Source organism: Canis lupus, chromosome 19 (genome assembly GCF_048164855.1).
Source record: "Canis lupus baileyi chromosome 19, mCanLup2.hap1, whole genome shotgun sequence".
In the NCBI taxonomy this organism is placed as follows: Eukaryota; Metazoa; Chordata; class Mammalia; order Carnivora; family Canidae; genus Canis; species Canis lupus.
The window spans coordinates 54,597,400-54,622,126 of NC_132856.1; the positions used below are offsets into that span (position 1 = coordinate 54,597,400).

Below are 24,727 nucleotides of genomic sequence, written 5' to 3' on the forward strand. Positions count from 1 at the left end.
CCCGGGCTCCGCGCCCGGCCTCGCAGAACTCAGCGCACCAGGGCTCTTTCTTACTTGTATCTCCCCGCCCTCTCCCCGGCTTTTGACTTGGGGGGGGTCAGGGGTACCGCCAGCAGCGTCAGTCCCCGCCGAGCGCGGCGGGCGCGGCGTGGGGGTTTGGGATTCCAGGGCTCGGGAGGGGGTCGCGGGGAGCCACGTCTCCCACGGCCGGCGGAGAAGGCGCTCCAGACACGGGCGGGAGGAGCCAGAGCCTTGCACTCCGGGGCGTGCCCCCGGCTCCTCAACCACCCCGCCTCGGGCTCACGGAACCCCTCCCCCGGCCGCACGCCCCACCCCAGCACTCCCGCCGCCTTATAAAAGGGGACGTCGCGGGGCCAAGCGAAGCCCAGAGGGCTGGAGGCTGCGATCCGAGGCTCCCCGGTGGCTTCTGCGCGCGAGTGGGTCTCCGCCAGGGTGCCCCACGTCTCCGGCCCTCGAGTCTCGAGCCCCCGCGCCCCCCGAGTGCCCGCGCCCCGGCCCCCGGGAAGGATGCGCCGAGCGCCGAGCGCCCCCGCAGCCCTGGTGCTGTACGCCGCCGCCGCCGGCTTCCTGAGCGCGCGGGGCAGCCCGACGCCCCCCGAGCCGCAGCGCTTCGCGTCCTGGGACGAGGTGAACGTGCTGGCGCACGGGCTCCTGCAGCTCGGCCACGGGCTGCGCGAGCACGTGGAGCGCACCCAGGGGCAGCTGGGCGCCCTGGAGCGGCGTCTGGGCGCCTGCGGGGCAGCCTGCAAGGAGCCTGGGGGCTCCGCCGCGCCTCCGCGCGCCCCCGAGGGCCTGGGCCCCCGCGGCGAGGCTGCCCCCGAGGCTCTCCGCAGCCTGCAGGTACTTGGCGCTCCCCTCCGGGTCTTAAACAGTGTGGACGGGCGGGGGGTGGGGGATGCCCCCGGGGTGCCCCGGGAGGGGGAGCTGGAAGGCCGGACAGGTGGATGAACCGAGAGGCTGGGCGCGGGAGGCCCTGACCTCACGGCCGCCGTCTGCGCTCTCCCAGACTCAGCTCAAGACCCAGAACAGCAGGATCGAGCAACTCTTCCACAAGGTGGCCCAGCAGCAGCGGCACCTGGAGAAGCAGCAGCTGAAAATACAGAAGCTGCAGAGCCAGGTACCTGATGCCACCCCCCACCCCCACCCCCGCAGCTGGGGCGGGAGGTGGAAGCTCGCCCTGTGGGTGTGGACTGAGAACCAGTCAGGTTGCGCAGCGAGCGCCAGCCCAGACCTGGTATCCTCCTTCTGTCCTGTCCAGGTGGGCCTCCTGGGCCCCATGCATCTGGGCCACGGGATGGCGAAGGCTGCCAGGAAGAAGAGGCTCCCCAAGATGGCACAGCTCGTGGGCCCTGCTCACAACATCAGCCGCCTGCACCGTGAGTGTCCAGTCCTCGGCTGTCCCTTGGCAATCCTCTGTCCCGGCCACCACACATGCACTTGCCATTTCTGACCCCTCCTGGTCTGGTCCATCTTATTGGGAAGAAGAGAGGGCCTGGCTCTGGGTTTCCATGGGCTCACTTGACTCTGGCAAGGGGCTGAAGGGGGGACATCCCAGCTCATCCCTGCCCCTGACCAGCTGGGCCACCACCTCCTCCTTCCTGGCAAGCCAGTGGCTTCCCTCAATGCCTTGCCGGCCACTAACTGGGGCAGGGTTTGGGGAAGAGGGTCCAACTGAGCAGCAGGGGTGTGGGAAAGGGGGTGTTACCGCTCAAGGATGCCTTCCTGAAGGTTGGAACCATCTCTGAGGGCGCAGCAGTGGGCAAGAGGGTGCTAGCGCAGGAGGGTGCTAGCTAGGGATCCTGGAGTTCTGATTGAACTCATGAGTGACACAGAGGGGCAGAGGCAGAGGGAGAGGGAGAAGCAGGTTCCCTGGGGGGAGCCTGATGCGGAATTTGATCCCAAGACCCCGGGATCACACCCTGAGCCAAAGGCAGACGCTCAACCACTGAGCCCCCCTAGGCGCCTCAAGGAGTGGAGGGTTCTGAGCTTGGCTGCCCCATGGTCTCTTGGAGTGTAGATCTAGGAGGGGGGCGAGAGCAGGGAACCCCCTCCCCCCCCCCCCCCCCCCCCCCCCCCCCCCCCGGTCTCCCTGGCCAGACACACCACTCACTGTTGAATCTCTTACAAATCCAAGTCCCTTACCCCTCTCTTGGTCCCAAAGTCCCTGATCACCCTCCTTCCCATTCTCCCCTTCCTGCAAAGAATGGGCCTCTGGCACCATCATTAGTTGTGGGTCCTTTATTATGCCTTCCAGATTGCCCCAAATCTCCTACCCCAGCTCTGGGTCTGGCACAGGCTCCCAGCTCCTGGTGCCTCTGCCCCCACCCTAACTTCTGGGCTCCAGACCCGGTTGGCTTCCTCACGGTCCTCCTACCCCATCACACCCCAGCCTGGCATCAGTGGCTGCGTGCAACCAACTGGGTGAAAGTTCGGATTCCCCCCTTTCACACCCTGGGGCTGGTTGCTGGCTGTCAGCCCTTTAGTCTTGAGGGCTCCTCCTCCCTTCCCCTCCCTCCAACTCCCTCCCCTCCTCCCCATTCCCAGGCCAGTAAGGGTCCAGTACACCCTCCCAAACCTCCTCCCTGGGATCAGACCGGCAGGCGCGGGTCTGGGTCGGGGATGTGGGGGTGCGGGGGGGGTGCGTGGGTTTGGGGACTCCCAGACCCGGGGCTCAGCCCTGCCAAGTAGGAGAAGGGTCAGAGCTGGAGAGACAAACAGCTGGTGTTAATGGAAGCCACATTGGTGGTTTGGCCCGGTGCCGTGGGGATTGGAAGGGAGGAAAGTAGGGGAAAGGGGAGCTGCTCCAGGGGCCGGAAGAGGTCTCCAGTCACTCTGGGTCCGCCCCCCTCCCCCCAGCGTGGATTTCCCCTCCCCCGGGCGACCTTTCCCCTACTTTCCCCGGCTGGGCTGGGCTGGGGGCGGGGTTTCCCCAGCCTTTGGACACGCCCCGGGCCCTCCCCCACCCACGCACCCCCACCCACGCACCCCCTTTCTTCCTCCTTGGATCCTCTGTCCTGCACCAATGCTTCCCAGACCTGGGGGCCCAGGTGCGGCCTCTGTCCCTGCAAGCCCCACCTGACAAAGCAGAGCCACTTGTGCTGGGCTCCCCTCTGTTCCCCACTCTGGCCCAGCTTCTCACTCACTCCTCCAGGCTACTAAACACCTGCTGTGGGCTAGGATCAGCCTGGGCGCTGGTTAAACCGGTGAAACACCAGACTGTGGGCAAAGCCACTCTGTCCCTGGGCCCAGGGAATCCTTATTCAGTGGAGGAGAGACCACCAGATGATGACTCCAGGGTTGGGAGCACACAAACTCCTCGATGCTCCTCTTTGGGAGTCGGGAAAGGTATCTCTTCTGGAAGCTTGGATCTTTAGAATGAGGCAGGAAAGGCCTGAGAGAAGAGGGTCCCCAGCAGAGTGGCTGGCACGTGCAAAATCCCTGTGGCAGGAGGTTGTGTGGTGCCAGGAAGGCCGCGTGGCCAGAGGTGGCAGTGCAGTGTGGGAGGATGGTGGCTGGCACGTGAGCCGTCCAGGTGGTGAACCCAGGATTGTCTCCTTATATCGCTGTCACCCACTGCCCAGCCCCTGACATGCCTGTTTCCTGAGAATCCTCCTGCCTCAATCCCCTTGCCCCTCTCTCTGCCTGCCCTTCAGGGCTGCCCAGGGACTGCCAAGAGCTGTTTGAAGAAGGAGAGAGGCAAAGTGGACTGTTCCAGATCCAGCCTCAGGGGTCCCCGCCCTTCCTGGTTAACTGCAAGATGACCGCAGGTAGGACGCACTGGCCCCCTGGGGTGCCCTGCTTCGTGTCATGGGCCTTGTCTATCAGATGCAGCTCCTATACCACAACCCATGGTTGAGCCAGGTTCAGCGGGCCCAGAGAAGCTCTCTAGATTGCTGCTGCCCCCTCCCTCCTGCCCTGTGGAGTCCTTGGGACAATGATCTAGGCTGAGCCCCTTGGCCCAATGGTCAGCCCACCTTGGACCACCTTCCTCTGGTCTGCTGGGATGAATGAGGGGAACACTGCCCTCTCTGGGTTTAGAGGCCGTTCCGGATTTGGGTCAGGGTCCCCTGCAAGCAGGGTCCTCCTGATGACGTTGCACCTCTCTGGGCAGATGGAGGCTGGACTGTCATTCAGAGACGCCAGGATGGCTCCGTGGACTTTAATCAGCCCTGGGAAGCCTACAAGGCTGGCTTTGGAGACCCGCACGGTGGGTGTCTCTAGTGGGGCCAGAGCCCCAGAGGTGGGGGTGAGGGCCACAGCTCTGTCTCACTGCCGGCCTCTCCCCTGTAGGTGAGTTCTGGCTGGGCCTGGAGAAGGTGCACCGCATCCTGGGAGACCGCGGCAGCCGCCTGGCTGTGCAGCTTCAGGACTGGGAGGGCAATGCGGAGTCCCTGCAGTTCCCCGTCCATCTGGGTGGTGAGGACACGGCCTACAGCCTGCAGCTCACGGCGCCTGTGGCCAATGAACTGGGGGCCACCACTGTGGCGCCCAGTGGCCTTTCCCTGCCCTTCTCCACTTGGGATCAGGACCACGACCTGCGTGGTGACAAGAACTGTGCCAAGAGCCTCTCTGGTGAGCAAGCCCTGTCCCTTCCTGTCCTGCCTTGCACCCCAGGGCAAGACCTCCCCTTCCCCGCCTTTCTGTTCCCCTGACCTGCCTTCAACACCAAATCCCATCTATTCTCTGCTGACTTGCTGGGTGCCTTTAGGCAACTGACTTACCCTCTCCCACCTTCAGTTTGCCCATCTTTAAAATGGGTATAGGGGGTACCTGGGTGACTCAGCAGTTGAGCATCTGCCTTCAGCTCAGGGCATGGTCCCAGGGTCCTGAGATCGAGTCCCACATTGGGCTCCCCTAAGGAAGCCTGCTTCTCCCTCTGCCTGTGTCCCTGACTCTCTCTCTGTGTCTCTCATGAATAAATAAAATCTTTTTAAAAAACTGGGTGTAACCACAGTTCCCACTCTATAACACTATTTTGAGATGACATTTGTGGGATTGTGGCTGTGGCCTGTGGCAAAGCCACCAAGATAAACCCTGTCTTGTTCAAATGAAATCGGAGACAGAGTCCAGGCCCTGTAGAGTGAAATGCATGAAACTGCTTTTGGTGGGTCAAGAAATGATGGAAAGCTAGTAATTTTGTAAGATTCAGTCTAATATAAACTGGATGATGATCACAGAAAGTCTTTAAAAAACATTAACCAAAAAAATAAAAAATAAAAATAAAAATAAAAAAAAAACATTAACCATGTACCAAGTACAGAGAAGTAACTTGCCACAGTCACAGGACTGGAAAGGGGGGCCCAATGCCCCCAAGACTCCTTTGTCACCACCTGGGGTTCCTCAGGACCCAGTGTGACAATCATTAGAAATATCTTCCCCTCCAAAATTTATGAAGTCCTACACCTGGCCTCATCTCCATCCCAGCCCCAGCAGATGCACAAGGACCCCCATCTGACCAACTTCTGTTTTCTTGGACCCCAGGTGGCTGGTGGTTTGGCACCTGTGGCCATTCCAACCTCAACGGCCAGTACTTCCGTTCCATTCCACACCAGCGGCAGCAGCGTAAGAAGGGCATCTTCTGGAAGACCTGGCGGGGCCGCTACTACCCACTGCAGGCCACCACGATGCTGATCCAGCCCACAGCAACTGAGGCAGCCTCCTAGCTTCCTCACTGGGGCCTGGTGCCAGGCTCCTGGAGGACAGTGACTCTGACTCTGGCCCGGCATGTGGCCACTCCCTGCCCAGGCAGGGGCTCAAGACAGGGGCCCTCTGGAGCCTCGTGGACAGAGAAGCAGCTCATGACTGGAGTTGCCCCCTTTCCGGGTGGGGGGCTGCAGGTGATACCCTCTGAGGACGGAGCTGCAGGGTTGCAGGCCCTGGAAGCGTGAGACCGAGGGGCTTTGAGACCTATTCCTTGCCTGCCCGAGGAGTCGGACGTAGAGGGACCATTTGGGGGCAGCCAGGCCAGCCCTCGATGGAGGATTCAGTCACATTGACTGGCTGGGGGACCAGGGCTCCCGCGGGCCCCCGCGGGCCCCCAGCGCCCTCACAGTGTCCTTGTGTGTGGGTGCTGTGGGATGAGCCGGCGCCAGCGGTGTCCGGGTGGAGCTCGCAGAATTCTTGTAATAAAAGCAACCTCAGAACATTTTGTTCTGTTTTATTCTTCAGTTTGTTTTAAAAAGTGGGCAGTTTCAAAGTCCACAGAAATACGTTCCCAGGGTGGAGGGTGAAGGCTCCCAGATCCTTTGAGGACGACACTGGCTCGTCCTACCACCCGACAACAGGTTTTAATTTCCTCCCTTCGTTTGTTGTTTCACAATGTGTGTGTCAGGTTTTATATTCAAAAACTGAAATACTTAATCCTTCTGGAAACTCGTGGAGAGAATAAAAGCCCCTTCTTAATTACTGACATACATGAATCACAGTGAACTTTTTAGCATCCCGCCATCTGATAGAAATATAATGTGAGTCACACGTTTAATTTTTTTTTTTCTAATAGTCACATTAAATGAAAAGGGAAAAACACACACACGCACAAAGTTTAAAAAAAAGTAAAAAGGGGGAATGCCTGGGTGGCTTAGTTGGTTAAGCATCCAACTCTTAATTTCAGCTCAGGTCATGATCTCAGGGTCGTGAGATCAAGCCCCAACGTGGGCAAAGCTGGGCATGGAGCTTGCTTAAGGTTCTCTCTCTTCTCTCTCTTTCTCTCAGTGGGTGGCTCAATTAGTTAAGCATCTGCCTTTGGCTCAGGTCATGATCCCTGGGTCATGGGATCCAACCCCGCATCGGGCTTCCTGCTCAGTGGGAAGTCTGCTTCTCCCTCTCCCTCTGTATGTGTGCTTTCTTTCTCTGAAATAAATAAATAAAATCTTAAAAAAAAAAAAAAGATTTCTTTCTCTCCCTCTGCCCCTCCACCCAGCCCTCTCAAAAAAAAAAAAAAAAAGTAAAAAGAAACAGATGAGATGAATTTTAGAAATATATTTTTATTGGGGCACCTCAGTGGCTCAGTTGAGCAACCGGCTCTTGGGCTCAGGCCATGATCTCTGGGTTGTGGGATTGAGCCCCATGTTGGCTCCATGCCGAGCCTGGAGCCTGCTTGAGATTCTCTTTTCCTCTCCTTATGCCCCTACTTCCACTCCAGCTCCCCCTACTCACATGCTCTCTCTCTCTTTAAAAAAGAAAAAAAAAAAGTATTTTTTATTAAGTCCAATATAACCAAAATATTACCATTTCACCATGTGAGTGATATACAAGTCATTAATGAGATTAATGATATAGTTGACATTGCTTTTTTTTGTACTAAATCCTTTTTTAATGTTTTAAAAGATTTTATTTATTTATTCATGAGAGACAGAGAGAAAGAGAGGTAGAGACACAGGCAGAGGAAGAAGCAGGCTCCATGCAGGGAGCCCGACGTGGGACTCGATCCTGGGTCTCCAGGATCACGCCCTGGGCTGAAGGCAGCACTAAACTGCTGAGCCACCCAGGCTGCCCCTAAGTCCATTTTTTAAAAAATATTTTATTTGAGAGAGAGTGTGCATACAAGCTGGGGGAGAGGCAGAAGCAGAGGGAGAAGCCGACTTTCTCTGAGCAGGGAGCCTGACATGGTGCTTGATCCCAGGACTCTGAGATCATGACTTGAGCCCAAGGCAGACTCCTAACCAACTGAGCCACCCAGGCACACTTGTATTAAGTCTTTGGAACCCAGTGTTTTGTTTTGTTTTGTTTTGTTTTTAATGATAGTCACAGAAAGAGAAAGAGAGAGAGGCAGAGACACAGGCAGAGGGAGAAGCAGGCTCCATGCACTGGGAGCCCGACATGGGATTCGATCCCGGGTCTCCAGGATCACGCCCTGGGTCGAAGGCAGGCGCCAAACCGCTGCGCCACCCAGGGATCCCCCCAGTGTTTTTTTAATGCTTATGGCACATCCCAGTTGGGACTGGCCATATAACCAGTCAACAGCCCCACAGGGGTAATAACCACCATAATGGACAGCACAACTCTAGTGTGTACATTAATGCAGTATTTTGGGTAAATTCTTCACATTTTTACCACATCTGCATAAATTATCCTTTGTTTTAGAAATTGGCTTCATATACATAAATATATAAATATACGAATATATAAATATAAATATAAATATAAATATAAATATAAATATAAATATATTCAGCTAATATTTATTGTGTTTCTACTACATGTCAAACTCTGGTACTAAGTACCTGAGATACTCCAGTGAACAAAAAGATTCCTGCCCTTACCAAACTTACCTTCAAAGCCCCTCCTCATTACAGATAGGTTGGCCTCTAATTGATGATCCAAAGTGAGGCCATCACTTTGAGTGGGGGAAAAATATGAATAGTGGTTGATACTGGAAAGATGGGTAGGATTGAGAAGACACATGAGGCAGCTTTCTCCAGTGATGGTGAAGTTCTCAACCTTGAGAGAAGTGGGTTACTCCTCCATATGCCTCTGTCTCTGTGAATGTACACTTAAGATTTGGATTTCGTTGTTTGTAATTTCACCTTGGAAGAAAAAAAACAAAACAAAACCGAAAAGAGCCATAAATAAATACTGAACTCTAACTAATGATATGCATGCCGAAGTGTTTAGAGAGAAAGTTGATGTCTTCAACTTTCTTTTATTTTTATTTTTTCTCCAGGTATATTGAGATGCAACTGACATATCACTAAGTTTATGATGTTCAATGTGTTGATTTGATACATGTGTATATTGTGAAATGATTACCTCCATCCGGTTAGCTGTCACCTCCATCACATTACATAGTTATTTCTTTTGTGGGGTGAGCACATTTAATATCTACTCTCTTAGCAACTTTCAAGTGCTAACTATAATCACCATGCTATACATTTGATCCCTCCAAATTTTCTTTTTTTTTTCTTTTTTTCTTTTTTTATTTTTATTTATTTATGATAGTCACAGAGAGAGAGAGAGAGAGAGAGAGAGAGGCAGAGACATAGGCAGAGGGAGAAGCAGGCTCCATGCACCAGGGGCCCGACGTGGGATTCGATCCTGGGTCTCCAGGATCCCGCCCTGGGCCAAAGGCAGGCGCCAAACCGCTGCGCCACCCAGGGATCCCTTGATCCCTCCAAATTTTCAACTTTCTTTGAGAAGCACCAAAATTAAGATGATGGGTGGGTGGAGTAGAGATGGATATGTGATATAGCAAAATGTTAATAGTGCAATCTAGATATTCTCTGTACAATTCTTTTCATTTTTCTAAATGTTTTTAAATTTTTCACAATAAAACATGGGCAAGAAAAATACTAGCCAGATCTTGTTGCCTTCTGAAGGCTCTCAGCCTGGGTCAGAGCTCGGTATAGAAAGGGAAATGGGTCGGATGCCTGGGTGGGGCTCAGCGGTTGAGCATCTGCCTTCAGCCCAGGGCGTGATCCCAGGGTCCTGGGATCGAGTTCCGCATCAGGCTCCCTGCATGGAGCCTGCTTCTCCCTCTGCCTGTGTCTCTGTGTCTCTCATGAATATATAAATTAAATCTTTTTTAAAAAATGAAAGAGGGATCCCTGGGTGGCGCAGCAGTTTAGCGCCTGCCTTTGGCCCAGGGCGCGATCCTGGAGACCCGGGATCGAATCCCACATCGGGCTCCCGGTGCATGGAGCCTGCTTCTCCCTCTGCCTGTGTCTCTGCCTCTCTCTCTCTCTCTCTCTGTGTGACTATCACAAATAAAAAAATAAATAAAGGAATCTAAATTTAAAAAAAAAATGAAAGAAAGGGAGATGGGGGGGTCACCTGGATGATGGAGTTGGTTAAGCAGCTGACTCTTGGTTTCAGCTCAGGTGGTAATCTTGGGGTCGTGAGATTGAGCCCTCTACACTCAGCGTGGAGGAGTCTGCTTAAGACTCTCTCTCCCTGGGATGCCTGGGTGGCTCAGTGGTTGGGAGTCTGCCTTCGACTTGGAGCCTGATCCCAGGGTCCTGGGATCAAGTCCCACATCAGGCTCCCCACAGGGAGCCTGTTTCTTGCACTGCCTGTGTCTTTACCTCTCTCTCTCTGTTTCGCATAAATAAAAATATAAAAAATAAAATAAATAATAAAAAGACTCTCCCTCTGCCCCTCCCCCTCAAATAAATAAATAATCTTTTTTTTTAAGAAAAGGAGATGAGGGATAGAAAATGTTCAAGAGGTATGAGCAAGAAAGAGTAAACCTCTCTCCTTGATAGATAATACTTCAAAAATGGGAAAAAGAGGGCACCTGGGTGGCTCAGTTGCTTAAGCACCTGCCTTCAGCTCAGGTCATGATCCTGGGATTCTGGGATCCTGGGATCAAGCCCCACATCAGGGTCCCTGCTCAGTGGGAAGTCTGCTTCTCCCGCTCCCTCTGTGTGCTCACGTGCTTTCTCTCTCTCTCTCTCTCAAGTAAATAAATGTATAAATCTTTTTTTTTAAAAAAAGGAAAAAGGTTGGACTTTCCCAGCATGTGGTTCAATGCTTTTTAATTCACTGCCTAAAATTGTCGCTCATATCATGTGGCTAGAACAATGGGATGCCTTGTCTCAAGGACACATGTTTAGGAAAAACAACATCTGCCTGTGCCTAAGCGCCCCCATCCAGCTGCTGTTTTAATAGGAGAACCTGGGACGCCTGGGTGGCTCAGTGGTTGAGCATCTGCCTTCGGCTCAGGGCATGATCCCGGGTTCTGGGGATCGAGTCCCACATCGGGCTCCCTGTGAGAAGCCTGCTTCTCCTTCTGCCTATGTCTCTGTCTCTCTATGCTACTTATGAATAAATAAATAAAATCTTAAGAAAATAGGAGATGGACACCTGGGTGGATCAGTGGTTGAGTGTCTGCCTTTGGCTCAGGCAGTGATCCTGGAGTCCCGGGATCGAGTCCCACATTGGGCTCCTTGCATGCAGCCTGCTTCTCCCTCCGCCTGTGTCTCTGCCTCTGTGTGTGTGTGTGTCTCATGAATAAATAAATTTTAAAAATCTTTAAAAAATAAAAATAAATAGGAGAACCTATCTTCCCAATATGCCTTCTAAGTGCTCTTGGGGAAGTCTGTGTTCTTCTTGTCCCATGACTCTTCCTGGTTGGCGCTGGGGACACAGTCATTTCCCTGGGGTCCTGGCTGAGTATGGGTGATGAACTTCTCAGCTGGAGGCCAGACCTTCTCCAGGCTCCATGTTTGGAGGTGTCTTGTACCAGGAGGGCTTGCAGAATCTCCATTGAGCCCACTGTGGCTGGAACTGGCGGGAAGTCCCATCTGTAGAGGTTGGGGTGGTAGGGGGTTCCCTCACCTATGCCCTCCTGATTCTCCAGCTCTGCCAAGAGAGCTTATCTCCCCAACCCTGTCCCTTCTCCTGTCATCACCACCTCTTCCATCTCAATGCAGAGAATAATCACGATGACTGGGAACCAAATAAGAGCCAGGATGTGATTCCAGACCCGTCCACCTCGAGTCAGAGCTCTTCAGCCCTATCATTCTCCTGGTTGACTAGAGATAGTCTATTAAAGCTCTATGGCCTCAGTTCCTGCATCTGGAAAATGGAGGGGGGATCACTCTGGTACCCCACCCCTTTCTGTTCTCTGGTGCTGTAAGGATTTCACATAGCAGTAAATGAAAAGCACTCCAAACAGTGTCTGGCTCATAGCACACACACACACACACACACACACACACACACTATATATATATATATATATATCATCATTACTAATATCACTATAAGCTATCCTGGGAGGGTGTGGGCCAGAAGAACATGGCCCAGACAGGAGAAAAGCCTTCAGGGTAGAGAGACATAGCTTTTGACTCAGTTTTTAAAGAAGGATGAAACTTCTACAAAGAAGATGGGGGAGGGAAAAAAAAGAAGATGGGGGAGGGAGATGGCATTCCAGGAAGAGGGCACAGTGAAAGCAGAAGTCTAGCAGCCTTGGCAGGAAGTAAAGTTCACTAGGGAACCATTTAATAGCCCCACCTGGCTGCAGCATTTGGGCAGGAAGCCAGGAGAGGGAACTGGAGGTATGCAGGAATGGGAAGGGCTTCAAGCCAACTACCCAGGGGTGTGCTGACAAGGCCTGGGAGGGTCCACTCTGGTCTGGCTTCCAGTCTCGCTTTTTCACATCATCCCATCTCTTGACACCTGGACCCCAAGCTCCAGCCACCACAGCCACCTGGCTGTCAGAACAGACTTCATCGGAGTCTCTCCTGCTTGCTGTTGTGTCCCCCTAGAAATGCTGTTCCCAGCACCTCCTCCTCTTCCCCCAAACACTGCAAATGCCACCTCCCCCAGGATGCCTTCCCTGGGTCCTTAGCTAAGGAGCAACACCACCACATGATCCAGTCTTTCCTCACCGCACGCCTCCGACTGTGAAACTATCTTGTGCATAATGTGTACTGGCTTCTTGTCTGCCTCACTCCATTACACTCCCAGCTCTATGAGGGCTGGGACTTTGTCTTCTTCAATGCTAGATCCCCAGCACCTAGAACACTGCCTGGCACTTAGCAGGTGCTCAGTAAAGATTTACTAAAGGAAGAACTGAAAGATTTGTATTATTTTTTAAGATTTTATTTATTTATTTATTTATTTATTTATTTGACAGAGAGATGGAGAGAGCCAGAGAACACAAGCAGGGGGAGCAGCAGAGGGAGAGGGAGAAACAGACTCCCCCCCCTGAGCAGTGAGCCCACTGGGGGACTCCAACCCAGGACCCCGGGATCATGACCTGAGCTAGAGGCAGACGCTCAAATGACTGAGCTATCCAGGTGCCCCAGAACTGAAAGAATTTAAAACAGGGGAGCAAGATAGTCTGACGTATGTTTTAAAGGCTCCTCTGGGGGCACCTGCGTGGCTCAGTGATTGAGCATCTGCCTTCGGCTCAGGTCATGATCCCGGGGTCCTGGGATGGAGTCCCACATAGGCTCCCTGCATGGAGCCTGCTTCTCCCTCTGCCTGTGTCTCTGCCTCTCTCTGTGTCTCTCATGAATAAAATAAAATAAAATCTTTTAAATAAATAAATAAATAAACAAAAGACTCCTCTGATTGAGGCCCTTGACCCTCTCAGTTTGTAGAGTGCATGACTCTGGATCTTGGGGTGGTGAGTTTGAGTCCCCGTTGGGCATAGAGCTTACTTTATTAAAAAAAAAAAAAGACTGACCGCAATGGAAAGAGCATACTGTGTGGGGTGAGGGCAGGGCAGGGAGATCTGGGGATAGACAACAGCTCAGGTCCAGGGAGTGATGATGGGGCCAGGACTGAGGTGGTGGGGATGGGGGGTGAGTAGTGATCAGAAATGTAGGATGGAGGAGGAACACAGCAAGACAACTGAAGGAAAGAAGGGCAGGAAAAGCAGGAGGCTAAAAGCTGAAGAGAGAGGAGTCCATGACCTCTGGCCCTGAGATGGTCAGTGGGGGGAACAGAGGTGGAGGGTAGTGTGGGGGACATGGAGTCACAGGAGGAGGAGTGGATGCTGGAAAAGAGGCCAAATTAGTGTCTGGGATGCCTGTTGGAAAACACAGGGGTGAGGTCCACGAGGCAATTATAATAATTACAATTATAGTTAAAGTGATTACATTATTCATCACCCATCAAATAGTTGCTGAGCGCTGGGGTCACAGCACCAGCAGTGACAGACAGTGTCCTTCTTGCCTTCATGGGTCTCGTGTTCTGTTGGCAGGGCACTAAAGACATGAATGGGTCAAGAAAGAAGCACATTTTTTTTTTTTTTTTTAAATACGCTCTGGGCCCAAGTGGGGCCAGAACTCATGGCCCGGAGGTCAAGGGTCGCTTGCTCCACCAAGTGAGCCAGGCAGGTGCCCCCACAAACATACAGTCGGTCAGGTAGTGATAAATCCTCCGGGGCGGGAGATGGGATAAAACAGGGCAAGGGGATAGAGAAGGGGGGCATCGTGCTGCAGAGGCCTAACGTGCAGAAAGGGCTTTATAAATATTTGTTAAATACTTAATGACAGGGAATCCCTGGGTGGCTCAGTGGTTTGGTGCCTGCCTTCAGCCCAGGGTGTGATCCTGGAGTCCCGGAATCGAGTCCCGCGTCGGGCTCCCTGCATGGAGCCTGCTTCTCCGTCTCCCTGTGTCTCTGCCTCTCTCTCTGTGTCTCTCGTGAATAAATAAAATCTTAAAAAAAAAAAAAAAAAAAAAAAAAGACTTAATGACAGAGAGCAGAAAGTTGATTTGGTTTGTCTTTAGGGAGATAATCCAGTTTGCCTCCAAAAATTTCATCAAGTTTAGTTTCTCCTATCCTGCAGCGGGGGAAATTGAGGTAGAGGGGTATCTTAATGACTCAAATATAGTGATGAAAACCCAACCCCCCCAAAGGCCTGTAAACGGTCTTTTAATGTGGGTGAGGGGAGGAGGCGGCGAAGGGGGAAAGCAGAGCAGCGCCCATTAACCTATGACGTCATCGGGACGTTAAATAGCGTAACATCACCTGGACGTAGCCCCATTTCCCTTCCCGGACAGGTCCTCTGGTACTCCCGGACCGCCTGAATCAAGCCTCTCATTGGTTCCCAGTGCCATCAATCTGTTTCATTCTTGCAGTCTTCCGCCCCGCCTTCTAGAGTCCACCTCTGATAGGCTGACGCGGCCGTCACTTCAGAAAGGTCCGCATTCCTTCCGCCTTTCTCCAGGAGACCGAAGGCGAGGAGGGTGGGTCCCAGGCGGCGCCCACCCCTGAGGCTCTGCTTCCGCCTGTGATTGGCTGCCCTGGGTGCCCGTCGCTACGCCACCCGCCTCTGATTGGTGATTCAGCCGCCGCTCTGTGCGGCGCCGGCTCCGCCCCCGTCGGGTGTTTGTGGTGGGGCTGCGGAGTCGCCGATCCCGCCGGAAGCGCCAGGACAATGGGGACCCGGGACGACGAGTACGACTACCTATTCAAAGGTGCGGTCGGTGGGACACAGACGGGCGAGGGGATGGCGGCGAGGCAGCGGGCGGGCGGGCTGAGGCTGCGCTCCAGGCCGCTGGGCCCAGGCCGGAGCCCGAGTCTTGGGGCCCGGCGGTTAGGCAGCCGGGAAGGCCGGGGCAGTTTGGGCTCGGCCAGCTTTGGGCTGGAGTGCGCGGCCGTGCGGAGCGGGCGGCCTAGGGAGGCCTGGGGGCCCTGGATGCGCCGAGGCGGGGCCGGGGCCCGGAGGGGGTGGGGCCCCAAGCGGTGGGAGAGGCCGTTAGGGGCGGAGCCTCTGGGGGGCGGGGCCTCCCCAGCATTTGGCGGGCCGGGCTGGGTAACAAGCGGCCTCCGTGCTGGGGGCGGGGCCTCAGGAGGCGTGGCTAAGGGGCGGAGGGCGTGTCCAAGAAGTGGGCTGGGACTGGGCGCGCGGGGGTGGGGCTCTCGCAGAGTGGGAGGAGCCTGTCCTGATTGGTGGCAGCTCGCCTGGGGGCGGGGCCCGGAGAGCGAGAGGACGCGAGGGGCTGAGATGTGTGATGGGGGGGACCCTGGATTGGGGGCTGACCCAGAACTGTGCGGAGGGGCGCCTGGCGTGGGGGGAGGAGTGTGTGTGCTGGGCTCAGGAGATAATAGCCACCTTCTTTTCTCTGTGGATCCGGAAACTGAGACCCAGAGAGACAGGGCACATTTGAAAAATGTTGGAGCAGGATTTGAACCCAGGTCAGCTGTGGGCTTTAGCCTGGCAGACCACCTCCCCCCGCACCTGCGTCCCCATGGGCCGGGCTTCGGCCAACCTGCTGCAGGATAGTCCCTGCCCAAGGGACAGAGGGCTCTAGGAACCTCCAGTGCGGCTGTGGCAGGTCAGGCAACTGCTGCTGGCCCAGCTCCCTCACCCTGCGGCTGGAGCTGGGGAGACTCCTCCCATCGCTGGGGTTGTGGCCTGACTTGAGTCACAGGCTTTGGGGGCGCCCGGCCGGTTCAGTCTGCAGAGCATGCAATTCTTGATCTCTGGGTTGCAAGTTCAAGCCCCAGTTTGCGTGTAGAGATTACTTCAAAATAAAATCTAAAAAAAAAAAAAAAAAGAAAAAAAAAGTCACTGACCTCACAGTGCTTCCTGTGCCAACCTGGGCTTTGGCCAGGTCCGGAGCGGTCTGTTCTGGGCTCCCTGGCTGACAGTGGTTGCCCATGAGAGCTAACCCTAGGCCCGCTTGAGGCACCTTTGCCCTGCTGCCTGCAGTGTGAGGGTCTGCTCTCACACCAGCTGTTGGCACCGTCCCTTCACTGGGGAAACCTGACTGTCCCTGGGAGCGCAGTCCATGTCCATCAGTGACCATCGTGTCTGTGGTGTCCTCCCGCATGCTGGGGCTGGAAGCCTGGGGGCCTTGGGGATGTGGAGAGTGGGGTGGCGCGCTCCCTACCTGGGATGTCCATGTGGTGAAAGGCTTCTGGGCTGGCGGAGTGTCTACGCAGAGGCCCAGAGTTGTCACGCAGCATCATGGGCCTGGGGAGCTGCATGCAGGCTCATATGTCACTGGCAGGTGAAGCTGTGTGGTCAGCAGGTATCAGGCCAGGGCCCTGATGCCCACAGCACTCTGGGGTATCACATGAGAGCCAGGGGAAGCTCTGCCCGGGCTTTGGGGACTGGCCACAAGTGGCCAGGACTCCATCTTGCTGCAGCTGGGGCCAGAGGCGGCCGTTCCCCAGGTCCCGGTTGGGTACCCCCCTGAATGTGGACTGCCAGGGCCAGAGGCATTTCCCCCAGTAGTCACCTCCAGCTTTCTATGGCCATTTCCCCCTTGTTATTTTCAGCCGCCTCCTGTTATAAATAACCCAACACTAGTCATCTTTTTGCCCTTTGTGTTATTTCCTTGAAGTATGTTCCCAGAAGTACAGTTACTGGGTCAGGGGCAATGGAGCGGCTGTGTGCTTCCTGGGACTCATCTCCAGAGTCCACTTCCTGGAAGCACAGATCTGGCTTCAGTGGCAGCAACTGGCACAGTGTGGGGGGGGGGGGGGGTTAGGAGCTGCCTGCCCTGCTGCCCTCCCCCACTAGCCTCCTTTTCTCAGTCAGCAGGTGTCCTGCTGACCTTCTCAGGCAGGGTTAGGAGTGAAAGTCGAGCCCGCAAGGGCCGTGTTTCCCAGACTGCCGTCATCTGAGACCTCCTGTTTACACGTATGTCTTGTTGGCGGTCTCCGTGCTATCTGTGCATATTTCTCTTGAAATCCCCTCAGTTTTTTACTAAAACAGGAAAAGGAAACTCTGTGGGTCTGGCACATAAAGAAGGAAAGAAGCCAGCAGGTAGGCAAGCCACTAGGGACACATCACCTGCCACTGGTAGACAGGGTTAGATAGAGGCGTGATCTGTCCCCCAGACCCTCCTGAGAACCCCCGTGGCCTTCCCTTGGCACTTCTCCCTTGGGACACGGACTGCCCTCCTTTTAGCTCTCCTGCCACTGCCTTGGTTATTTTGGCAGCCACATCACACGTTGGCTCCCCTGACCTCTGAGACCAAGGCCAACAGATCCCCCCGGGGTGCTTTCCCCACATGCTGTTTGTGTTCCTGCCTGCACATTCCCCCGCCTCTCCCAGGAGAAAGGTTGTTTATTTGTACCTAATTATAGATCCTCACGTTCCTCCTGCGAACATTTTATCCTGTCAGCCATGGGCCATTTCCCCAGCCTACAGATCAGCCCCTGGGGGCACCCCTGACCTCTGGTGTGGCCCAGGCTGCAGGATCCACAGTGGGAGCAGCTGTGTCCAAAGGGACACCAAGGACTCCCGAGAGCTCCCCCAGCCACTCATCCTGCCTACGAGGATGTGGGTTGGAGCGGGGAGCTGCTGTGGTCACCCAGGGCCTTGTCCACTGGGCTTTGTCCTTCCTCCCCAGTGCCACTGTCCTTTTGGGAAAGGGGGCGAGGCGAGAGTAGCAGCCAGCCCCCAGGAAGCAGGCCAGCCCCAGTGCTCACCCTCCTGGCTCTCCAGCCTGCACCGGGCCCCCACCAGACCCACTGGTAAGGACCTGAGCACAGCATCTTCCTCCACTGGCAAATGGTGGCCTTGCCTGTGCCCCAGCACTGGGCGTCTCTCTGTCCCCTGCTCCATTCAAGTGCCGGTCCCTGGGGCCTGGGGTGGTCAGGGCTTGGCTTCCTGGAGGAGAAACAGGGTCCTGCTCTGCCTGGGGTAGGGAAGCCAGCCCCCCCACCCAGATGGCCACTCAGCCCACTTGGGTGTCAGAGTGCGGGGCCCAGGGGTTCCACACTGTCATGGGCAGGTCAGAGGACCCAGGGCTACAAGAGGTGCCAGCTCTTCGTTTTTGCCAACTGCATTCGCCTTCTCTGCCAGCCAAGTGGCATGTCCATTGGGGCCGTTTCCCAGCCAGTGAGGCCACCAACTTCTGTGGAAATTCTACGGGCTGTGTCCTCAAGGGCCCTTTATTTCCCCAAGACAACGGGTCACTTGTGCCTTGGACAATGCTGTTCTCATTCCTAGCCCGCACGGGGGGCCAGCCTGGCCGCTGCCCCACTGGCCACCTCTCTGCGTCGGGCGCCGTGTGCCGGGAGGGTCCAAGCAGCCTGGCCTTCCCGCCGTTCATCTGGGCAGTGGCTGGTGGCTCTCATCTTGCTCTGGCCTCCACTTTCTCACTGGGTTACGCAGGGTCAGCAACTTGGGCACTCTGGGCTGAGTGTCCCCAACTGTACAAGCATTTGCTCCTGGGGTGGCCCAGAGAAGGCAGCCACAAAGCCTTCAGGGCTGGGCCTGGCCCGAGGTGCTGAGGGGATTGTTGGCTAGGCCAGGGCAGAGTTGATGCTGCCCGAGGCTAGAGGCTGGGAAGGGCAGGAGGGGCTGGAGGGGCCACAGGACAGGGCCCAGAAGGGACCCTTGGCTCACTTCCTGCTCTGTTCCTGAGGGTGTAAGAATTGTGAGCAAACCTCTCCAGCCCTGGCCAGGTTCCCCTGGCCCCGTGGGAAGGAGGTGAGGCGTTAGGGGTGTGGGTGGTGGGCCCCACAGCATGGTTGAGGGCCACAGACCCATGTCCATCACCTCTTTCCACCTTTCTCTGAGGTCAGCTCGCAGTCTTCCATTGCTCACCTGGTGTCACCAGAGAACATGCCTTGTTATCGCAGGTCACAGAGGCCGGGCCACATGGTGGTTTGAGGAGAGCGGAGAGGCCTGACTTGAGGGGTTTTGAAGGATGAGCAGGAGTTTGCCAGCTACTCAGGGCCAGGGTGCCCCAGATGGTGGGAAAGGAGGAGGCTGCACCCAGATCCCTGAGTTCAGCCCTGGACGCAGAAGGCATGGGTTCAAATCCTGATGGACAACTTTCCAGCCAGGTGGCCCTGGGCAAGCCACTGTCTGGTGAGCATGGCTAGGAGGTCGGAGCGAGCCTGTAAATAGGCACCGGCCCACAGTGCCTTGTGCTTGGGATTCGCCTGCTTTCTAACCCATAAAGGTCACCTGCGACTCACGTGGCACGGTGCCCATCGAGGGCTTTCTTGGGACAGGCTCCTTAGACGTTCTTCTCGTTCTCAGCCTTCTAGGCTGTAAGGCAGCCAGCCCAGAGAGGGTGCGGGGACCTGGGGGTCGCCTCGCCTGCCCCCTCCTCCCCGGTCACCTGAGGAGGGTAACCGGGCGGCTACCCCGTGTGAAGGCAGGTGGGCCTGGGAGGCTGCCCCAGCCACTTTGGCATTTGTTCTTCCAGCAGACGTTGATCGGATGCTTCCTGTGTGCGGGGAACTGCACCAGGCCCCGGGGCCGGCGCAGGGAATCCGATTGCCTGAGCCCCTCGCCCTCGTGGCGGGATGGCCAGAAAACAAAGAAGTCAAGGCTGGCGTGGGGGCGGGCTAGGGAGCCCACGGCGGGGAGGAGGGCAGGCACCGGGCGGGTACCCGGGGAGAACGGGCCCAGCGAAGCGCAGGCGCCCTGGGTATCTCCCAAGCCTGGCGAGGAGGCCCAGTGGCCGCAGCAGAGTGGGGGGGGGGGACGAGGGGGGGCGAGGGGGAGCGTGGGGAGGGCCCGGCGGGGGCCTGCGGGTGGATTTGCACTTCGCCCTCTGGGAGGGCTGTGGGCGGAGCAGCGGTGGGACCGGCTGGGGTGCCCAGGGCCGCCCTCTGGTGGCCTCCAGGAAAACAGCCTGCTGGTTGGCTGGGAGTAACCGCAAGGACACGGCCCCGCGGCTGGTGTGGACCAGGGTGGGGGCGGCGAAGGCGGTCAGAGGCCGTGGGAATTGGGGCACGCACATATCCATTCGAGGAAGAGCTTTTTACTGGTGCTGTGGGTGACCACGCCTTCGGCCCCCACGTCTTCCCATTGGACAGACCCACCCTGGGTGCCAGAGCCCAAGATCCACATGTGGGGGATCCATGTGGTTTCTCTCTGGCGTGTCTGGACCGACCGCCAGTGTTGTTTCTTCTGCGTTGCACATCACCCGGGGGTGCCAGCGCGGCCCACACACCGTGCGTACACACACATGAGACGCAGTGTGTCTTGGGTCCAAGGACAGCCTCTTGGGCTCACACTTCTCCTGGAGCGTCTCACGTGGCCCTGCCCCAGAGCCTGGGGAGCCTTGGCCCCTTGGGGCAATGCTTCTCTGGCTGGGGCAGGAACCTTGTTAGAAGAATACCGGGAGAGGCTGGAGGGGCCTGCTCTGCTGTGCTCAGGACTGGTGCTCGGATGTCTCTGCAGGAAGGGCTGGCTCTGGGGGCGTCAGGGTGGCAGGCTCTGTGCCTTCATGGCTGCGTCTAGAGGGCACATTCCTGTTCCGCATGAGCCAGCTCCGACTGTGCCACGACTGCATGTGGGATTGCTTATAGCAGCTCCCCGTGAGGGTGGGCGTGGGGGCGAGACTCCTCATTTCCTGTTAGAGCTCTGGAGACCGACCCTTCTGGTAAGAAGCTGGAAGAACACTGGTCATAACCGCTCCCCGGCCTGTCTTAGCATGCTAGGTGCTTGTGGAGTTCTGATCCTGCCATTTCTCCTTGAGTCCCCCTCTTGCAGAAAAGGCAGCCCAGAGAGGTTAAGACATACCTGCTGAGATGTCTGGGTCCGGCCCTCGCAGTGGGGGCAGCCCTGCTCCGAAGGACTGGAGACAGCTGGGGTGTTACGCCACCCACAGTGGCTGTGTTTGCAGAAGTCCTGAGCCCCTGTTTGCTTCTGCACCAGGGAACGTGGTGCCTTGGGCTCCAGGATGGCTCTGACTGCTCTGACATTGACTTTCAAGTTTGTGCAGCACCCAGGGTGCCCCGACAGTCCTGCAGGTGCACATGGGTGGTGTCTGGGCCTTGGCTGGGGGAAGCTGGCCTGCAGAGTCTCACCTATGTCCCTCCTGCCCCCCCAAAGTGGTGCTCATTGGGGACTCGGGCGTGGGGAAGAGCAACCTGCTATCACGCTTCACCCGCAACGAGTTCAACCTGGAGAGCAAGAGCACCATCGGCGTGGAATTCGCCACCCGCAGCATCCAGGTGGACGGCAAGACCATCAAGGCGCAGATCTGGGACACCGCCGGGCAGGAGCGCTACCGTGCCATCACCTCTGCGTGAGTGCCGGGGCTGGGGAGATGCAGGCAGCCACGGCGGTGGGCTGGTGGGCCTTGAAGTATGGGTAGGAGTTGGGCGGGAGAAGGGGAGAGCACACCTCTGCACAGCGGGCAGCCCAGGGTGGTGGGACAGGACCTCCAGGAACTGTGGGACCGTTGGGGCAACCAATACCCAGTGTTGGCCACACTGTGACCCTAGGGTAGCCATGTCCTTTGCTCCCTCTGACCCCTGGAGTCCCCTGAGGCTCTGATTTCTCTGGATGCTGGCCACACGGTGAGGGTCACCTCTCTGCAGTCCTCAGCCAGTTGTGTCCTTGGGACTCCCTCCAACAAAGCCTGGTCACCTTCTCATGTCCCTAATCCTTCGGGGTAGACATGTGGCCGTCTGTCTCCTTGGTGGTCAGGCTGGCCGAGCCACGGTGGGCATCAGAGGTTGTGCCCAGCAGTGGCTCTCTCCTTCTTCCTTTTTATGAGTGTCTTCTGACCCCAGGTCCCAGACTTCTTCCTCTGGCTCCGTATTCCTTTTTTTTTTTTTTTTTTTTTTGGCTCCGTATTCCTGAGCTGAACCTGGGGAGCAGAGCCAGAACCTCAGGACACACCTGTCTCCCTCGAGGCCGCAGTGGCCACCCCTTGAGCAGGCCCTGTGCCTCCTGCTCTGTGTGTGGGGGCTTAGGGGCTGCTGCCCACAGAGCCCAGGCTAGGGGGTCGTGGGGGGCCCTGGCAGCCGGCTCACGCCCTGCCCCCACAGGTACTACCGCGGTGCAGTGGGCGCACTGCTCGTGTATGACATCGCCAAGCACCTGACCTATGAGAACGTGGAGCGCTGGCTGAAGGAGCTGCGGGACCACGCCGACAGCAACATCGTCATCATGCTGGTGGGCAACAAGAGTGACCTTCGCCACCTACGGGCCGTGCCCACTGACGAGGCCCGTGCCTTTGCCGGTGAGTCAAGCTGGGCTGGAGCAGGTGTGGCCAGGGGGCCTGCCCGGGCCTCCCCGGGGCCACATTCCCCAAAGCGAGATGGTGACTGAGGCGTCAGAGAAACATCTGGAAGGTGGGCAGCTGCCCTGCCCCCCAGGCCCCTGGCATCTTCTCTCTCTTGGCCATGGCCTCGGTACCAGCTACCCCTTCTTGAGGTGTGGTCATCTCGATCCTATCCCTTTGGCCCCAACCATTCATTTCATGGGCCAGGCAAGCGGGCAGGCAAGCAGGGTCGCTGAGAGGATGCAGGGCAGCGCCCCCCTGCTCCACCACTGCTCACCTGGGCCATATTCTTTTTGTTCCAGAAAAGAACAACTTGTCTTTCATTGAGACCTCAGCCTTGGATTCCACCAACGTAGAGGAAGCTTTCAAGAACATCCTCACAGGTGGTCACAGGGCCTGGCTGGGGCCATAGTAACCCCAATATGCCCATCGTGGGGGGGGCCTGGGAAGGGCACCAGCCATTCTGACTGCATGCTCCAGAGCACAGCCGGAGAAGCTTTAGTCTTTAAACCTGCAAGTCGGTCTGGACACAGGACAGATGTGGCGTGCTTTAGGGATCAGGCCAGATCCTGGCCCTGCTGGCACTCAGGACGTAGAGACCCCTTCGACCCAGCTTCTGCAAGGCTCCTCTGCCGTGGCTCCACCAGAGAGCAGCCAGCTCGGTCAGCCAGGGGGACACTGGGCCCCGAGGCCCCTGGGTGCTTATTCTGGGAGGAGGGGGCCTCTGATCATATAGGACAAGAGGCCAGGCCGGGGGTATATCTGTGACCAGACACGGGTCCCGTTCTTGCTGAGCACACAGTCAGCATTGGGTGACCAGGTGGGAGCCGTCTCCCCCTGCCCCGCCGTGTTGGGGGGCACAGTCAGGGCCTTTGAGAGGGGTTTTGGGTTCAGCCTTGGGGCTGCTCCCTGGAGGGCGGCCGGTCCAGATGGCAGGGGGACAGTCATTGCGGGCGAGCACGCAGCGCACTCACCCCACGTTCCCCCCACCTGCAGAGATCTACCGCATTGTGTCACAGAAGCAGATTGCAGACCGCGCAGCCCATGACGAGTCCCCTGGCAACAACGTGGTGGACATCAGCGTGCCGCCCACCACCGACGGACAGAAACCCAACAAGCTGCAGTGCTGCCAGAACCTGTGACCGCCCCGCGCCTCGTCCGAGCGTGCGTGCACGTCCTCGTCCTCCGCCCGCCCCTCACCTCTCTGTGCTCCCTTGCCCCACCCTCTCTGTCCCTCTGTGACTGGCTCCTGCCCTCCCATCGAGCTCCGCATGGCTGGCCAGGGCCCGGGAAGAACAGGAGTCAAGTGGTACCCGCTGTCCTGCTCAAGGAAAGCTAGAAGCCCGGGTTGCTGCACCTGCTCTTCTTGGGTCCCAGTGTGCATCGCGGCGGGTCGGGGAGGGTGGCAGGACGGACAGGGCCAGCCAGAGGCAAGGAGGATGGGCACACCGAGCAGGCTTCTCCAATTTTCCACGGCAGACTCCAGGGAGCGATCACCTCCCTCCCTCTGCGGCCAGTTGGCCCGACAACTGGCCCCCAATCCCCACCCAGAACCCCGTTCTGAGCATTAGCTCGAAGAGCAAGGCGCCAGGGGGCCAGGGCCAGTGGACACTCTTGGCTCTCGGCACCCCCGTTCCCCCACGCACAGCCAGCACCGGTACACGCCTTCGACCTCCCGTGTGTGCGCGACTCCAGCTCCTGCCTGTAGATTTATGCTGGGAGAAGACCCCTCTCCCCCCTCCCCTTCCTTTTGCACGCAGCGCGCTCTCCGGCCCTCCCTCCCTGTGCTCCCCTCTGTCTTGTCTCCTGTCTGGTCAGGAACCTGTTTGCAAGTGAAGCAATATCTCCGTGTTTTGTATATACAACCGCTCTTGTAGCCTTTGGTTTTTTTGTTATTGTAGAGAAACACAGATTCTTTATACACTTTGTAAGATTGACGCCAAACCCCAGCTCTCGATCTCTTATTCTCCCTGTGGCCCCTGCACTGTTGCCCCGATGCCTCATTTCTTCCGCCCGTTACTAAAATGTATAATCCGACTTCCTGTACAGAAACCTGCCACTGCGCCTTTGTCTTCATTTTTCTCTGCCAGGAGGCCACGCCTGGGGCCGGGGCTCCTCGCGGTGCATGTCCCGCTGCCACAGGGAGCTGGAAGACCAGGCCCAAGTGCCACCCAGGACAGTGCAGAGGCCCACGAGCTGACCACAGGGCCCTTGGCCTGGTGGTGGTGGGGGGTATCCTCTCCAAGCTGCCCCTGTGGCTGGGGGATGTATTCAGCTTCTTCCCAGCCCACTGCTCCCCATTCCTGGCCCTGGGGTT

General features: G+C 56.8%; 3 protein-coding genes and 1 long non-coding RNA gene across 14 annotated transcripts in view; 3 read left to right on the forward strand and 1 right to left on the reverse strand.

Moving 5' to 3' along the window:
* The window catches only part of HNRNPM (heterogeneous nuclear ribonucleoprotein M), a 277,288-nt gene that overhangs the window by 184,647 nt on the left and 67,914 nt on the right, over positions 1-24,727 (forward strand). The window lies entirely within an intron of this gene.
* ANGPTL4 (angiopoietin like 4) lies at positions 379-6,166 on the forward strand. The gene is made up of 7 exons (XM_072787516.1): positions 379-861; positions 1,028-1,138; positions 1,280-1,397; positions 3,675-3,788; positions 4,133-4,228; positions 4,312-4,593; positions 5,503-6,166. The coding sequence occupies exons 1-7, from the start codon at positions 529-531 to the stop codon at positions 5,682-5,684; spliced, it is 1,236 nt and encodes a 411-aa protein (XP_072643617.1). The 5' UTR covers positions 379-528; the 3' UTR covers positions 5,685-6,166.
* LOC140610946 (uncharacterized) lies at positions 5,514-16,766 on the reverse strand. 4 transcript variants are annotated; one of them, XR_012012374.1, is made up of 5 exons: positions 16,312-16,758; positions 14,444-15,956; positions 13,958-14,130; positions 8,292-8,546; positions 5,514-6,870 (listed from the first exon to the last, which is right to left on the reverse strand). It is a non-coding gene; the product is annotated as an uncharacterized lncRNA (long non-coding RNA). The 4 variants fall into 4 exon arrangements; XR_012012373.1 differs by lacking the exon at positions 5,514-6,870 and adding an exon at positions 6,985-7,189 and having other exon boundaries at positions 16,312-16,756; XR_012012375.1 differs by lacking the exon at positions 5,514-6,870 and adding an exon at positions 6,985-7,189 and having other exon boundaries at positions 14,003-14,130; positions 16,312-16,755.
* Positions 14,717-24,462, forward strand: RAB11B (RAB11B, member RAS oncogene family). The gene is made up of 5 exons (XM_072787517.1): positions 14,717-14,892; positions 21,231-21,426; positions 22,175-22,368; positions 22,713-22,793; positions 23,407-24,462. The coding sequence occupies exons 1-5, from the start codon at positions 14,853-14,855 to the stop codon at positions 23,550-23,552; spliced, it is 657 nt and encodes a 218-aa protein (XP_072643618.1). The 5' UTR covers positions 14,717-14,852; the 3' UTR covers positions 23,553-24,462.